This window comes from Rattus norvegicus, chromosome 10, assembly GCF_036323735.1.
Source record: "Rattus norvegicus strain BN/NHsdMcwi chromosome 10, GRCr8, whole genome shotgun sequence".
Taxonomy (NCBI): domain Eukaryota; kingdom Metazoa; phylum Chordata; class Mammalia; order Rodentia; family Muridae; genus Rattus; species Rattus norvegicus.
This window is the reverse complement of record NC_086028.1, coordinates 81,985,705-82,001,599: the sequence shown is the minus strand read 5'-3', so window position 1 is coordinate 82,001,599 and position 15,895 is coordinate 81,985,705. Positions and strand designations below refer to the sequence as shown.

General features: G+C 44.6%; 1 protein-coding gene across 5 annotated transcripts in view; it reads right to left on the bottom strand.

Moving 5' to 3' along the window:
• The window catches only part of Skap1 (src kinase associated phosphoprotein 1), a 307,146-nt gene that overhangs the window by 227,507 nt on the left and 63,744 nt on the right, over positions 1–15,895 (bottom strand). For all 5 annotated transcript variants that reach the window (XM_017597053.3, NM_173311.2, XM_039085325.2 and 2 more), the window contains one exon: positions 11,814–11,839. In XM_017597053.3, the coding sequence (XP_017452542.1) occupies positions 11,814–11,839 (26 nt within the window). The remainder of the gene's footprint in view (positions 1–11,813; positions 11,840–15,895) is intronic.

Below are 15,895 nucleotides of genomic sequence, written 5' to 3'. Positions count from 1 at the left end.
TCTGAGTGCTAGTTCTCTATCTTCGGAATACTGTTGTCCAATTACACGGTCATGCTAGGAAGAGCGTTGTTAGAGTGGGGTAAATAATAAGACACGGAAGCAAATTGACACTCGTGGAACGATCATTACAAAACACCTGTGAATCCAGCAATCCGAAGGACAGAACAGATTAATAACAGTCTCGAATGAACCAAACCGGTCAGCAGAAAACCCCATGGAAGTCAGTAGCTACGACGATGGCCTTCCGAAGTAGCCCCTCCCCCGCTTTTTAAGAAAATGGTCCTTTGTGGTGCAGTTTCTCGTTTTAGCCAGTAGGGTGAGCTGCAGTGCGCAGCATCAAAGCAGCTCCTTTAAAAAGGGAAAGAAAGAACTGAAGACAGACATAATAGAGAGACAGACAGATAGAAACAGAGAGTTGACAAAGACAGACACACAGACACAGATGGAAAAGCACACACAGAGACAGAGACAGAGACAGAGACAGAGACAGAGACAGAGACAGAGACAGACAAACACAGTATGAACTCTTCTGCTCCTGCCCCTGTCACTTCTGGAAAATGCTGACATCTTTAACCCTGCTTAGGTTTTGGATAAGGGCACAGCTCTTGGACGTTAACAAACTGAAGGGCTGGCAGCAACAGACACAACAGGCTAACTGTGTATGTGACACCACACACTTCATGAAGCAAACTCCAGGCTGTCATTGGCTGTTCCGGCTTTACGCTAACACATCCCACAGGCCGCTGTTGTTCTCGAGGGTACCAGAATAGAACCTGCTGAGTGGGAATATTTTCACTACTAATGAGATCTTGACAGAATTTTTTTTTCTTTTTCTTTTTTTCGGAGCTGGGGACCGAACCCAGGGCCTTGCGCTTGCTAGGCAAGTGCTCTACCACTGAGCTAAATCCCCAACCCCGACAGAATTTTTAAAAACCTGTGCAAACCTGCATTTGGCGGCAAACAGATAAATGTGCTGTAAGACAAATGCATTGATCATTCCGCCACTAGGCAACCATTGTAACCCAAAATCCCTGGTTTGAGGTTGCTTTCTTTGGACCATTCTGTTCTCTGTCCTTCACTCCTACTGTAAGCTATTAAACTTCATTTCAATGTTTTGACTTGCAGGAGACAGACTGCTCCAATACTAAATGGAACAATTTGCTGCGTTCTGAACTTTATACAGGCTCTGGTCTAGGCTCTTCATGTAGAACCTTGGGACGTGTCATTATCCCAAAGATCAACTTGACAAACCTCCCAAGTTCAGCAGTGACCGGAAGTGACCCCACCCTATCTGATTCTAAAGCTCCCACCCTAACCCACCGGCTCCAGGCTCCGTGCTTTATAAGTCATGGTCATCGATCAAAGGCGAAGGATACTGAATGACAGCCAACAACTCGAGTTCATGATGGCAATTGAAATAAAAATCATTGTTACTCGTGGTGACAGAAGCAGTTCCTCTCCACACGGAGACAGGAACTGGCAAAGCCACGTGTGGTCAGGAAGGAAGTAGCCTCACTCACAACTCAAATGCATTGTTCTTCATTGTTGGGATGGCTTTTAAAATATCATTTTGTGCCAGGATTTCACGCTCACAAACTGTAATATGACTAGTTCAGGCTTAGCCCGGTCACTATGCTGAATTTTTGAAGCATTTTTCCGTACATTATGTTGAATTGTGGGCGTTTTGACCCTGCAACACAGAAGACAAGCTCAGATGGCCCATACCTAAGAGGAGCTTGGAATCTGGCGTTTTTCTTCCTGGAATGCTTTAAACATCCTTGTGGGAAACTCGTTAAAAACATAGCAGCCCACATTTTGTTAGCGATGTTTTTTGTAATCCTGGCTCCAAAGCTTAAGACATTTCTTGGAACTATCAGGCTAGTTCGATTCCAGTGTCTTTTGCTTGAGAAGACTGAGATGGGTTAGAGAGATGGCACTTGTTCCTGTGTTAGTTCCCAGCACCCACATGGTGGCTTACAACTTCCCGTAACTCCAGTCATACATCCCCTTCTGGCTCCCTCGGGCTCCTGCATAGGTGTATAAATTGATACGGGCTCATATACATGTACATAAATAATAAATTAATCACTTTTTTAAAAAAATGAGATACTATTTTCCTTAAGCTACTGCTGGATCTAAGCCCAAGCGATAAAGATGAAATGCTGTACAGTGAGGGCTGGAGTGTGGGGTAAGAGTCAGGAGCCTGGAAATGAGAAGCAGCTTTTGGCACACCATAGAGAGGTGAGTTACCTGTGTGACTAACGCAGACCTCCGGTTACCACCAAGGCTGTAAGGGAAAACCGACCTGATCCCACCTCCCATGCCACTGCCTAGATCAGAGATTCCTGCTCATGTGTACAACAGCATACATGTGCAGTCAGTCCTTAACAAGCCAGTCCTCTCACAGACAGCATTGTCACCTCAGTGTTAAGTCCCCAGAACCAGAAGTTCCATAGGGAACGTCCCCTTATCCTTTTTACTGTAGCACCATTAGCATAGCTATGTAAATTTTAAGGGTCAGAGGTTATCCCAGAGCCAGAGGCTTTATGGTAAAGGAAAAGATATCCCATGCTCGGATCCCTTAAGAGTTAATCCAAATGAGGTGTCAATCACCTAGCCAGGAAAGTACCCCACAGGAGCCCATCTACTCGAGAGACTTTAAAAAATAATATAAGGCCTCAACCCTACACGAAGAACTGCAGGGGACTAAGGAATGCTGAGACCAGAGAAATGGTCCTCTCCAGGGAGGAGTACACCAGTTGGTTATCAGCACCAAATGGTCAGCCCTGAAACATACACATGAGTAACATTGTACAGACTGAGATGGTTATGTTCAGGGATACATATGGATATACATGTATGCATGTAACAACTGATGAAAAAGGACACCGTGAGCTTGAAAAAGAGCAAGGGGGGAGGGTATATGGGAGGGCTTGGAGCACCTACTCTCAACTTTCCTAATGCTGTGACCCTTTAATACAGTTCCTCGTGTTGTGGTGACGCCAACCATAAACTGGTTTCGTTGCTACTTTGTAACTGTAATATTGCTACTCTTAGGAATGGAAATATCTGTGTTTCCAATGGTCTTAGGTGACCCTTGTGAAAGGGTTGTTCATTCAGAAGGGGGTCACGATCCACAGATTGAAAACTGCTGGCTTGGAGACAGGGAAGGAAAGGGAGGCCTGATGTGGAAAAATATATTAATAATAATGTAAAGCTTAACTAAAAGGGTTGGGTTGAACAATTGTCTCTCTCTGACTGTTGCCCATTCTTACTCCATGACTGTATTCCATTTTATCTTGTAAACTCCACATATCTTCTATACTAAAAAAAAATTAAATATATTTTAATAGACCAGGCAAAGACATTTGCCACCAAGCCTGATAGTTTGAATTTGATTTCTTGGGGATCCACAAGGAAGGAAAGAACAGATTCCCACAAGTTATCCTTTAACCTCTCCATGAATACACACACACACACACACACACACACACACACACACACACACACACACACACGATAGATAGATAGATAGACAGACAGACAGATAGACAGCTATGGAATTTAAAACTTCTAAGTATAGGAAGGTATTTTTGGACGGACGGATGGGTGGATGGATGGATGGATGAACAGATGGATGGGTGGGTGGATAAATGGATTGATGGACAGACAGACAGACGATGGGTGGATGAACAGATGGATGGATAGATGGATAGATAGATGGATGGACGGACAGAGACACAATCCCATCATATAGCCCCATCTGGCTTAGAACATTTGATCTCCTGCCTCAGCCTCCCAAGCATCGGGACTGCAGGTGTGTAACACTACATCTGGCCAGAAAACATCTTTTTAGAGATGAATTACGATCAGTAACCTTTCCAGGCTGGCAAGTGTGTATTACATTCAGATCAGCTGACAAAGGCAAAGAGGGTTCACAAGATTGGTTTTTCCCCTCTTGACCTCAGTAGAGTCAGCAGTAACTGGAAGTTTGATTTTATGCATCATATAAATCTCCTTGCCCATAACATAAATGTCCTTTTCCTCTGTTAGTGACACTTCAGCCACCCTAGTTGTGAGCCTCCTGATGGGCTTATTGGAAACCAAACCTGGGTCCTCTGCAAGGGCAGAAAGTGCTCTTAACAGCCGAGCCATCTTTCCAGTGTCAAGCTACGTTTTTGTTTGGTTGTTTTGGGGGGATTTTTTTTGTCTCAATATTTTATACCCCACAATCCACATTTAGAAGGAACATAAAAATCTTGGAAAGTATCGACCTCAAAAAGGAAAAAAAAAAAGGATGGGACTGGAGCGATGGCTCAGCAGTTATGAGCACATGATGCTCTCCCAGAGGACGCAGGTTCAATTCTCAGCACCCACATGGTGGCTCATTACAGTCTGTGACTTAGTTACATAAGGGGATCTAATATCCTCTTCTGTCCTCTCTGGGCACCAGGCACACACTTGGTTTCTCTGCCCACGAACAGACAAATATCTTCACTGTTTTAGAAAAATCTGGTTCTCTTGGATAGTGAGTCAATCACCAAACAATTAGTCTACTAATTTCAAAGGGAATGATTCCACTCGGAAACCTGAACAGTAGAGGCCAAAGAAAGGAAAATATTTGAAAAGGTATCAAAGTCAGGTCCTAACTTCAAAGCCAGCTTGTGTGTGTATCCGCTCCCTACAGATTAATGTGTTAAAAATGCAGCTAATAAGGAAAGGCGGGGGAGCGCCCGAAAGAAGTCAAGGCATAAAGTCTCCTGTCAAGCCTGTTGATGCTAAAAGGTTGGGTCAAAGCCAAAGGCAGGGGCATTAGTCCTGAGCGTATTCCCTCATTAATCCCCCGAGAGACACAGAAAACATTCTAGAGGAGTCCCCTTTAAAAAAAAGGAGCCTGGGTTAGGACAGTCCACGTCTGGACCTAGTGCCCATGTTTACAGAACGCCAGCATTCCGGGGAGAGCGGTAGAAAGACACTCGCCAATAAATTACAAATACTGTAAATGCGGACTTTTTCTTACATTTGCAAACACATCATAAATTTGGACTGCGTTTCTTTGTGTAAATCCTCCTTAAGACCGTGCTTAAAGCCCCTTGGCATGAAGGCAAAGAGCATTTTCATAAATAGAACTTAGAAGAGTCACTGTGCACTCCATTAATTCAACAACACTTCTCTAAGACTTCAAAGGTAATCCTACCCCCCAACCCCTCCGTGTAAAGATGGCGTTTCCTCGATGTTTTCCGGCTCTGCTTCTTGTAGTTGTCAGAACTACACGTTTCAAGTACGTGGCCGTCGGGGGTAAGAAGTGAAGCTACATGCGTGGTCTCATTCGACATGCTTTCAGACGTCGTATGAGCAATAAGCCCGTCAGCTGAACACGCTAGGCTTAGCGGCAAGAACTGTGTTCTCTCGCCCTGTGACTGTAAACCTCACAGAGACAACCGTGTGCTTACAGGGTCCCAGGGTAGGGCTCAGCTGGGGTGGGTGAGTTTTATGGAAAGAGAAGAAGCATTTATTATTAATCTTTATTATTAATCTTCATGCCCGGCTTTATTTCGATATATATATAATAATCCTTGTTGTCTCTTTAAAGCCCTGCTCGCTACCTCATGGCAGGCACTGCTCTCGGGTTATCGTGTTATTAGAACTCATAATGACAGTGAAGCCCATAATGGTGAGACTGGAAGACCAGTCAGATGCTTCTCGAGGTTAAAGGGCCTTGCCAAGTCTCACAGAGCTTTTCTGAAGACCTGCGATTCCAATTCAAATCTGCTTCGAACCCATGTTCTTCCCACTTAAAGCCTGAACTTGAAATAAAATATAGAGGACAGCTCGTTGCTTGTGTGTTTCTGCATGGGCGTATGCCATAATCTACTGGGCCTCCTGGTAGAAATAAAATAAGCTTTACTTTTTAATAAACCTCAACACGATTCCTGTTGGCAGTTCTGGGGACCAAACCCAGAGCCTGAGCCACACTAGGCAAGCACTGTACATCCTCAGCCTAAGGATTATAAATTTGTGCAGACACAGACAAGGGGCTGGCAAGACAGCTCAGTGGGTAAAGGTGCTTGCTGGGCGAATCTGGTGATTTGAGTTTGACGTGTGAAAACACACACACACACACACACACACACACACACACACACACACACACACACACACACGGACCTATATAAAAGTAGACCTATTGAGAGAGAGTTGTTCTCTGACCTCTACATGTGCTTTGGTACACACATGCCCCCATTCACACACACAATAATGAATAAATAAATTTTTTTTAAAAATTAGATTAGTTTGAAAATGCTACTTTATTTTATTGGTTATGTATGGGTATTTTTGCCTGCATGTGTGCCCGTGTACCATGTGCATTTGTGTATGGCCCAGTGCAAGTGGAGGCCAGGAGAGGGTGTAGTTTCCCCTGGACTGGAGTTGTAGTTTTGAGCTGTTATTTGGGTTCTCAGAATCAAATCTCAAACCTTTGGGATAAGAGAAGCTGGTGCTCTTAACCCCTAAGCCCGTAAAAGCAGTTTCAAAATAATATTAAAATAATTCATGGGGTTGAGGATTTGGCTCAGTGGTAGAGCGCTTGCCTAGGAAGCGCAAGGTCCTGGGTTCGATCCCCAGCCCCGAAAAAAAAGAAAAAAGAAGAAAAAAAAATTCATGTTCAAATCCCCTATTCTCTCACAGATATCACTCTTATTTTCAGTTTGTCTGCCTGGATGAAGGTAAAACTCAACACACTGATGGACAAGCCACTAAAACCTTCTTCTTCTACAGTCGGTGTGGCTTCAGTCTTGTTAGTGTTGCTTTGGTGTGTCTTTTCCATGTGGCTTTATGATAGTATTTTCTTTTTTCACTTCGATTTATTTGTTTTGTCAACGATATTCTTAGGAATCAATGACTTCGACATAGGGACTTGGCATTTCAACATGCCATTTTTTTAAAAAAAGTTTTACTACGTAGACTTAGGTTGGTGTAAAAATGTCCTAGAGGGGGCAGGAGAGATGGATGCCCAGGGATAAAGGGCCCTTGCTGCTTCTTTCCGAGGACCTGAGTTCAATTCCAGCAACCAAGTTGGACGACTCATAGCTGCCTATGATTCCAGCTCCAGGATGTCTGACATGCTCTCTGGCCTCCACCGGCGCTCACACGTAGTGTGCATGCATACATGCACGTGTAAGTCAAAAAGTAAAATGAATCTTTAAATACAAAATAACTAGATAATTTTCTCGGGGATCTCAGCACTGCTATGATGCACCAATGAATGGTCAAGCCGGGAAGAGACTTCGCAGCCCATTTCTACAAACGGCCAAAATAGCCATGAGTGATGGTGGTATGAAATTATAAGTTTTGGAGCCAGGCAATGCCTATAATCCCAGTATTTGGGAGGTGGAGGCAGGAGGATCATGAACTCAAGGTTATATTCCATTACATAGTAGGTTCAAGGCCACCCTAGACTTTGAACAGAAAAAGAAACAAAGAAAACAAATAAATAGCAAATACATTAAATGTGACTATAATAAACAGTCACAAATTTGCCCAAATTTTTTTTCCTTTTTTTTTTTTCCAGAGCTGGGGAATCCCCAACCCCTTGCCCAAATTTTTTATTTAAGTATTGTGACATTTGTTCTAGACTCTAGGTTCCTGATAGGAAAATTCGGCTAATGTTTGAAAAATATTTTTGTGACAATAAATTTTGAATTATATACAGTATACCTTCTACATGAAATTTTGATTTATTGCATTAAAACTGTCAATAATGAACTCATCTTATAAAAAGAGGGAGCAAAACAAAATGAAGGAAATTGGGTTGCGCCACGACTGAAGATGACCTTGTCATCAAGTTTGAAGGTCAAAGCAGATTGTTACTTAAGACAGCCAGTCAATGTCATCTTTTAGATTCAGACGGCTACAATGTGAACAGTTCCCGGGTAAACTCCTCACGGCTCTACTTTGTAACTAGAGGAAATTTATAAAAAGCTTTTTGTTGTTGCTGCTGATTTTTTTTTATTTGTTTGTTTTGGCGGGGTGTGTAGTTCTCTGTGACATGGGCAAGGCTCTGGACTCAATCTGCAGCATCATACATACAACAGTAACAAAGATGGCGAAAGGAAGAACAAGAAGGGAGAGGAGGAGGAGAGAGGGGGGAAGGACAAGAGGAGGGACAGGAGGAAGGAGAACAGAGACAGGAGGAGGGGCAGTTAGAAGAAGAAGAGGAGGAGGGAAAAGAAGAGGGAGAGGAAGAGGAGGGAGACACAGAGTGACAGCAGGAAGACAAGAGTAGTGTTCAAAGTAAGCTAGACTCATATTGCGATTATCTGAAGTACGAAAACGTTTCATGTCCCTGAGTTACATTTAACCTCATCAAGAGAAGTTTTCTAGGTCGTTGAGATGCCTCAGCAGGTAAGAAACTCGCTGCCAAGCCTGATGACCTGAGTTCAAACCACCAAACCCACATGGTGGAAGGAGAGAACCAATTTCTACAAGTTGACCTCCACCATGGTGTGTGTTTGTGTGTGTGTGTGTGTGTGTGTGTGTGTGTGTGTGTGTGTGTGTGTGCGCGCGCGCGCGCGCGCGCACTTGTATGTGCACATGTGTGGGAGATAGATAGATGGATTAGATAGAAGAATGAATAGATTAAATGAATAGATATTTTTTAAAGTATAAAAAAGGAACTGTTCCATTTATGTTTCCTCTACGTTAAATTCTTAGGATTCTATTTTCTTATTAGATGCAAAAAACCAACTTCCTCTGAGACCGAAACATGCTACCTTCAGGGAAGCTCCATAAAGTAACTCAGAATAGTTTCAGGAACTCCCTGAAACCGATCAAATTCACTAGGCCTCTCCCTCCCAGAGGAAACAAGCCAAGCTTACAAACAAGACTCTCAGACAAACCAGGGTGCAAAGATGATTCATCCCAGTCATGCTGCCCGGAAGTGGTTTAGACCAACTGAAACACCTGGAAAGGACACTCTCCCACCTGCTGAGCTGCCTGCAGGCTGTGCAGTGTGCTCCAGGCTCCTAGCTTTGTGAGCTGCCCCCTGCCCCCCGCTGGGGTGGGTTTTGGTGAAGCAGCTATGAGTCATTTCTGCTCCATACCCACATTCCTATAAGTGACCCCAATAAAAACCATCGGTCACCAAGTGAGACTTTGATGGTACTGGTACTTTCGTCTGTCATGGTCTCCCTATCCGGGGTGAGAAGACATGTGTGCAGTGGCTCCTGAGGGGTTTGTCACCCATAGATTAGTCCCTGAGGAAGATGACAGTGGGCCAACAAGGGGAGGGTAAAAATGTATGGGACATTTTAGTGTCATTATTATAAACACACTGCTAAGAAAGGCTGACCATAGCAGTGCACACCCGTAATCTCAGCCCTGAGGATGCTGAGGCAGAAAAATGGCAAGTCTCAGGCCACCCTGGGCTATGCATTTACTTCAGATCCAGCCTGACTACACAGTAAGACTTTTATTCAAGGATAAAAGTCTTTCTTAAGAAGTGATTTCTTAAGAAGTTTTACTGACAATTCTTTTAGACAATGTTATGTCTGAGATCATCACATCTGTTTTTTTCACACTGGAATCATCCCAATATTACCCAGTCTTCTAGGGCTTTCTAAATTCTTCTTCGTGCTGGGCATGGTCATACACACGCCTTTGACCTTAGCACTTGGGAGGCGGAAACAGGCAGACCTCTGAGTCTGAGGCTAGCCTGGTCTACACAGTGAGACCCAGGCTCAAAGACAAACAAACCAGACGTCTGCTGGCCTTTGCACACCCGTTCTTTTCATCCTGCCCAGGTAGTACTGTGAATAGACCGGTTATTATTCCCACCCATCACACCAGTTAAGAACTAATCAAACAGCATCCCCGCCATTGTCCTTGTGCGTCAGATGTGACTGAAGTAGCCCTATCCTAAGACTCGGGGGAGATGTGCCTTGTGTTCAGCCCCTGAGCCTCTCCTAATGCCGAGCTCCAAAATTGTTTTCTCCTCTCAACACATTTCTATACCATGCTTCTGACACTAATTCCTTTCTTCTCCTTAGGAAATTACTTCTGCCCTCACCGTTCTGTCCATTTCCGACACTTTGCCACCATGCCCTGACCACTGTGGGTTTTGGCGAACACTTGTTAAACCCTGAAGTAGGGGGAGAGTCTCTGAATGTGTTTCACATTCTACCAAACTGACTGATGCACTACAAGGACACATCACTCCCTACGGTAGCTCCATCTAGGGTCTCAGTGCAGTATGATTACACGGGAGACTGCCTTTAACTAACACGAATTTAAAAAAACAAAAACAAAAAACGAAACAAAACAAAACCTGGACTGGAGAGATGGCTCAGCGGTTAAGAGCACTGACTGCTCTTCCAGAGGTCCTGAGTTCAAATCCCAGCAACCACATGGTGGCTCACAACCATCTGTAATGGGATCTGATGCCTCCCTTCTGGTGTGCATGAAGACAGCTACAGTCTACTCAGATATATAAAATAAATCTTTTAAAAAACTTTTAAAACATGATCTTTATATTAAAACATGATTCTTATATTTATTAAATCTGGCTTTTGTTGGGTATGGTGGCACACATCTTTAGTCCCAGAACTTGGGAGGCAGAGAAAGTTCTGTAAGTTTTGAGGCCAACCTGGCCTATGGAGACCCTGTCTTGGTTAAAAAAAACAGAGACCAGTTAAGGAAGACGCCCAAAGCTTGCACACACAGAGAGAGAGAGAGAGAGAGAGAGAGAGAGAGAGAGAGAGACAGAGAGAGAGAGACAGAGAGAGACAGAGAGAGAGAGAGACAGAGAGAGAGAGAGAGTGCTAGTTTACAAACCAAGTACCATCACTGAGCACTAAGTTCCCAGAAGCATTAAGACTCAGTTTGATGGGGCACACGGAGCTGGTAAGACAGTAAGTGGTCCTGGAAATGTTCTGGGGTTTAAAGGTTGTGGAGTCAAACAATTCATAATGCGTTCGTTCCGTAAGTGTGATGAGAAACTCTGCCACTCTCTGAGGATGTGAAAATCTCTGTGTCTCCTAACCTGAGAGAAGGAAGCCTCAGGACGCTGGCTGCCACAGCTGCCATCCTGAACCATCACAGCTAGGAGGACAGCGAACAGAGCTGCGCTCACCCGCTCCGAGTATTCAAAGTTTCAAAAACATCCCAACTTTGAACCTTTTACAAATGTGTCCTAATCTCATCCTTTATTTTTAATTTCACACACAGCTGTCTGGCGTGCTTCTTAGAATTGCGCCAGATGCTGGGTTCATCACAAAAAGGCAGGGAAAACAATGGTCGGGAAGCAATTAGAAGCTGTGAGGCGGCTGCGAGCCTCGTATTAAAATGTGATAGCACTGTTCTAGTGGGAATTCCAACACGGCTCCAGTTCTGACATTTCTCTGCTGCCAGGCAGCCTGTGTGGAAGGGCACGGTGACGGAGGATAGAACGCCCTAGAATTTATTTCTGGGGCAAATGAAGGATTAGCCGAGTTGGAACCCACCCAAGGGTTTTATTATGAACTTGGCCACTGCTCTATTTGAATGTTGCAGGATCCTGTTGGTATCTAGCACAACTCAAGGAATAAAGGCATATTATCGCTCTGCTCCTGTAAAATGATCCAGCAGCCAGGCAAGGCGCCTCTTGTTGCTGAAAGAGCAGGGCAGGGGGGCCCAGTGGGGTGAAGGTTAATTAAACACTCCACTGACTCTGCTCAGAAAAGGCTAGTCATGCTCTGTGGAGAGACTTACAAGACACAGTGAAATAAACCGTGGACACATCCCTAATATAAAACGACTTATGGCGAAGGAGTACTCACCTTGGGGCTGAAAATCCCAACAGTACCTAAAATACAAGAGGGGAAGAGCAGAGATCAGTCAAATGGGAACATCTTAAATCTGCTTAATATACCAGGTCTATAGAACGAATCCAAAAAAAGCTTGCTAAACCGTCTGTCAGCAACCCCAGCTCGCCTTTGTTTTAAGGGAAGCAAGTTGCCCTTGATGTTTCCAAGATTCTTAAGGGCTTAAAAGCCACATCAGTGTACTGCAACAACCAAGCAAAGGGTCTTTTCAAAATTGAGGATGGGGGCTGGAGGGATGGCTCAGTGGTTAAAAGCGCGGGCTGCTCTTCCAGAGGACCAGGGTTCAATTCCCAGCTCACACATGTCCGTAACTCCAGTTTCAGGGCTTCTGACACCTTCATGTAGCTATAGATGCAGGCAAAACGCCAGTAAACATTAAAAATAAATGAAAACAGGGGTTGGGGATTTAGCTCAGTGGTAGAGCGCTTGCCTAGGAAGCGCAAGGCCCTGGGTTCGGTCCCCAGCTCCGAAAAAAAAAGAACCAAAAAAATAAATAAATAAATAAATGAAAACAAAACAAAAACTGGGGATGACCTAGGGAGGGAGGCTCATGGTAGCTCACAGTTTGAGCAAGATGGCTTTTTTTACTGAGACCCCTGTCCTGTGGCTCACAGCACCATGAACACCACCGGTGTAGGCAGCAAACCCCAGCAGTACCCCTGTAGTTACAACCACCCAAACCCCAGGACCAAGAACACATCCTCAACTGCATTCATTCCTAGAGCATACGGGTGAGGCCTGGAAGGTAAAATCAAAGTCGTCTCACATTGGTAACCCAGGAGCCAAGAAATGGAACAGGCCCATGCAATCCACAGTACTTTCTGCTACCCTCTCATGTGAAATGGTTGGCCAAACCGATAACCCTTGAGGTCTTAAGTAGTGAACAGCCATGATGGAAAGGAACACTTGTAAATCACTTCTGTGGCACCTGACGGACATTTTTCCTCCAACAGAAACAGTGTCACTTATGATGGTTGCCCACAAAAGCGTATTTACTGCCTTCACAGGAAGCTTATTCCGTATTGATTTTCCTCTAGGGGATGGCCGCCCTTCCTCTCAGCTTGGCCCTTCCCATCAGTCTGTGAAGTGAAGCACACCCTCCCCTCAACCCTTCAACCTCTCCATCTCCTGTCCCGTTTCTCCATGTTAGAGTGCAGCGTTCAAACGCTTGCTCCTCTCCCGTCTTCCCCTTTCCCGGCCTACTCCATCAGCTCATAGTAACTATGCCTTAACTCTTAGAACAGACATAGAGACTTCCACGCCACAAAGTAGGATGGGTATTTTTCTACTCTCATCTCAGCCTCTTGGGAATCTGCATCTGAGCCTTTCTAGGAGGAAAAGGGAACGTTTTTAATCGAATTCTTAATCAAATCGACAGCATCCGTAACCACAGAAGGTTCAGGGAAAGGCCATACTTGGGTGGCAATGATGTCTTCCAGCATCAGCACGACTAAAGTTAGGTTTGGCTACATTAGGAAGATCAGCCTCAGAGCTAGACAACTTCTCCACCACTCCCGAAAACGGAAGCAGTGAGAGATCAGCGGGGAGGAGGCTGCTTTGAGGGGTGGGCTGCCTTTATTAGAGAGGGCAACGCCAAGCAGAAAGCTCGTGTTTGCTTTTCCCGGACCCAGTCTGATCTGATCATCAGGTGAAAGGGAAAATGGAATGACGGGTTAGAGAGAGGAGGAAGGAAGGTGGGGTGGTAGAAGGTGGGGGTGGGGGTGTGGGAGGGCAGAGGTGGGGGGCAGGAGGCCTCGGCATCTGTGAAGAAAGGATGTCCTCTAGTGTAAGGCACACTCACACTAGGACTGGCAGATATTTAGTTCAGCTGGGTGTAACTGTAAGGTGGGTGAGTCTCTGCCTAGCACAGTGCGGCTGACAACTGCACAAATGTCTGGCCTTCCTGTGAAGCAGTTGGCTTATGTACTTTTCTCAGCGCCGTGACCGAAATATAACAAGAAGCCATTAAAGGAAGGAAACGTTGCTTTTGGCTTACAATGTGAGGGAATACAGACCATCTTGGTGAAGGACGACTGAACCAAGCAGCACGCGGGAGCACAAAGGAGGGCTCAGCATAAATGGCCAGGGCTGCCATCATCCAAAGATTGGCCCCCAGCACCCTACTTCTACCAGCAGACCTCTGAAAAGGTCTGTGACCTCCCCAGTGCTAGGACACGTGAGCCTGTGGGGGACATTCTAGACACACATCAGAGCCACAACCAACCGAGCAAACCGTCAGGCAGGCGAGCACCTGACCAACTTCGGCTGCTCTTGGGAAGCATTGCTCTAGTGCCTGGTTCTTCCCACTGCTCACCTAACAAAGCACTAAAAGAAATGAGGGGGCCGGTGATGGCTGCACAGTTAACAGCACTGACCGATCTTTCAGAGGACCCCAGGTTGATTTACAGCACCCACATGGTGGCTCGAAAGCATCTATAAGCTTCAACTCTAAGTTGAAATAGGTCTCATTCTGACCTCTGTCAGGATCAGGCACGCTCTTCAAACACACACAGACAGACAGACAGACACGCAGACAAAACACCCATACACATAAAAAACAAAACAAAACAATAACAACGAAACATGTTGTTAAACACACACAGACAAATGTGCAGGCAAAACAGCCACCCACATAAAATAAAATTAAAAAGAATGGTGTAAACACACACACACACACACACACACACACACACACACTCTCACATACTCTTATATACCTACACACACCTACTCATACACTTACACACACACACACACATACACATTCTCACACACTCTTATATACCTACACACACCTACTCATACACTTACACACACACACACACACACACACACACACACACACACACACACACACCTCTCTTTCCAAAATGTTACTGACAACAATAGCAGGGCCTTTGCTAATAAATATTACTCTTATGAATCAGAGAGGTTAGGGGAAACAAAGCAACAGTGTTTTGTTTAAAAGGTTGACTCCCAGTAAATTGTTAAATAATTACAACATGTTATTAGCGAGCTCAGCCTTTTTTGGTGCCTCCTCCTCCCATTATCCCCACTCCACTGTTTTCAGTTCCCTCCTCTCACATGTCCAGGTTTCCTGGTTTCTCCTGTTAGTCAAGAAGACAGAGACTTGGGAATCTGTGTCTCCCATGGTAATTACTATAAGAAAGTCCTTTGCTGAGAAACAGCCCACTTAGCAGGAACTAATGAGGAAGCCGCCTTACATAGGTGACATTAAATAGCAACTTTATCTTTGACAATACTGTAATTAAACATCTTTGTCAAACTTCCAGTGATTAAAAATGTGTGAGTTTGGCAAGGTATTGTTACATATATTTACATAGACACCAATTCCAGGGGACCAAGAAGAAGGATCCTAAGTTTGAGGTCAGTTCAGCTACATAGCAAGACCCTGTCTTAACAACAACAACAGCAACAACAACAACAACAAGAAGGGCTTGAGATGTCTCAGCAGGTAAGAGCTCTGGCTGCTCTTCCAGAGGACTCTAGTTCAATTCCCAGCACCCACGTGGCAGCTCACGACTGTCTGTAATTTCCATCCCAGGGAATCCAATGCCCTCTTCTGACCTCACAGCCATTAGACCTGCCCATGAGGCAACAAGATACTCATGTCCATACATTAATAAAACAATGATTTAAAATCTTAAACAAGAGTAACTACAAAACCAACCCCCCCACAAAAAAAGGCGCATAGGTTACAAGGGTCTAATTAACGTGCAGTGGGGACTCAGCTTAACAAAACTCTATTATAGAACTGTAAGTTGCCAAGAACATAGGTCTGACGCCGTCTCATGATAGAAAAAAAGAACCCGTGGGTGGGAGGCGGGGGGTGTGCTAACTGATGTCACCAACCATATGTTCGTATCAAACCATCAGCCTATATACTTTAGATGTATGCAGTATTATTACTTTAAAAAACATTTAGTGAAACACATGTGTTGAACTTAGTGGGATTAAACATTGCTTCTTTTCTTTGCTGGCCTGTCTTTTCTTCCTCTCTTCCTTCTCCAAATATT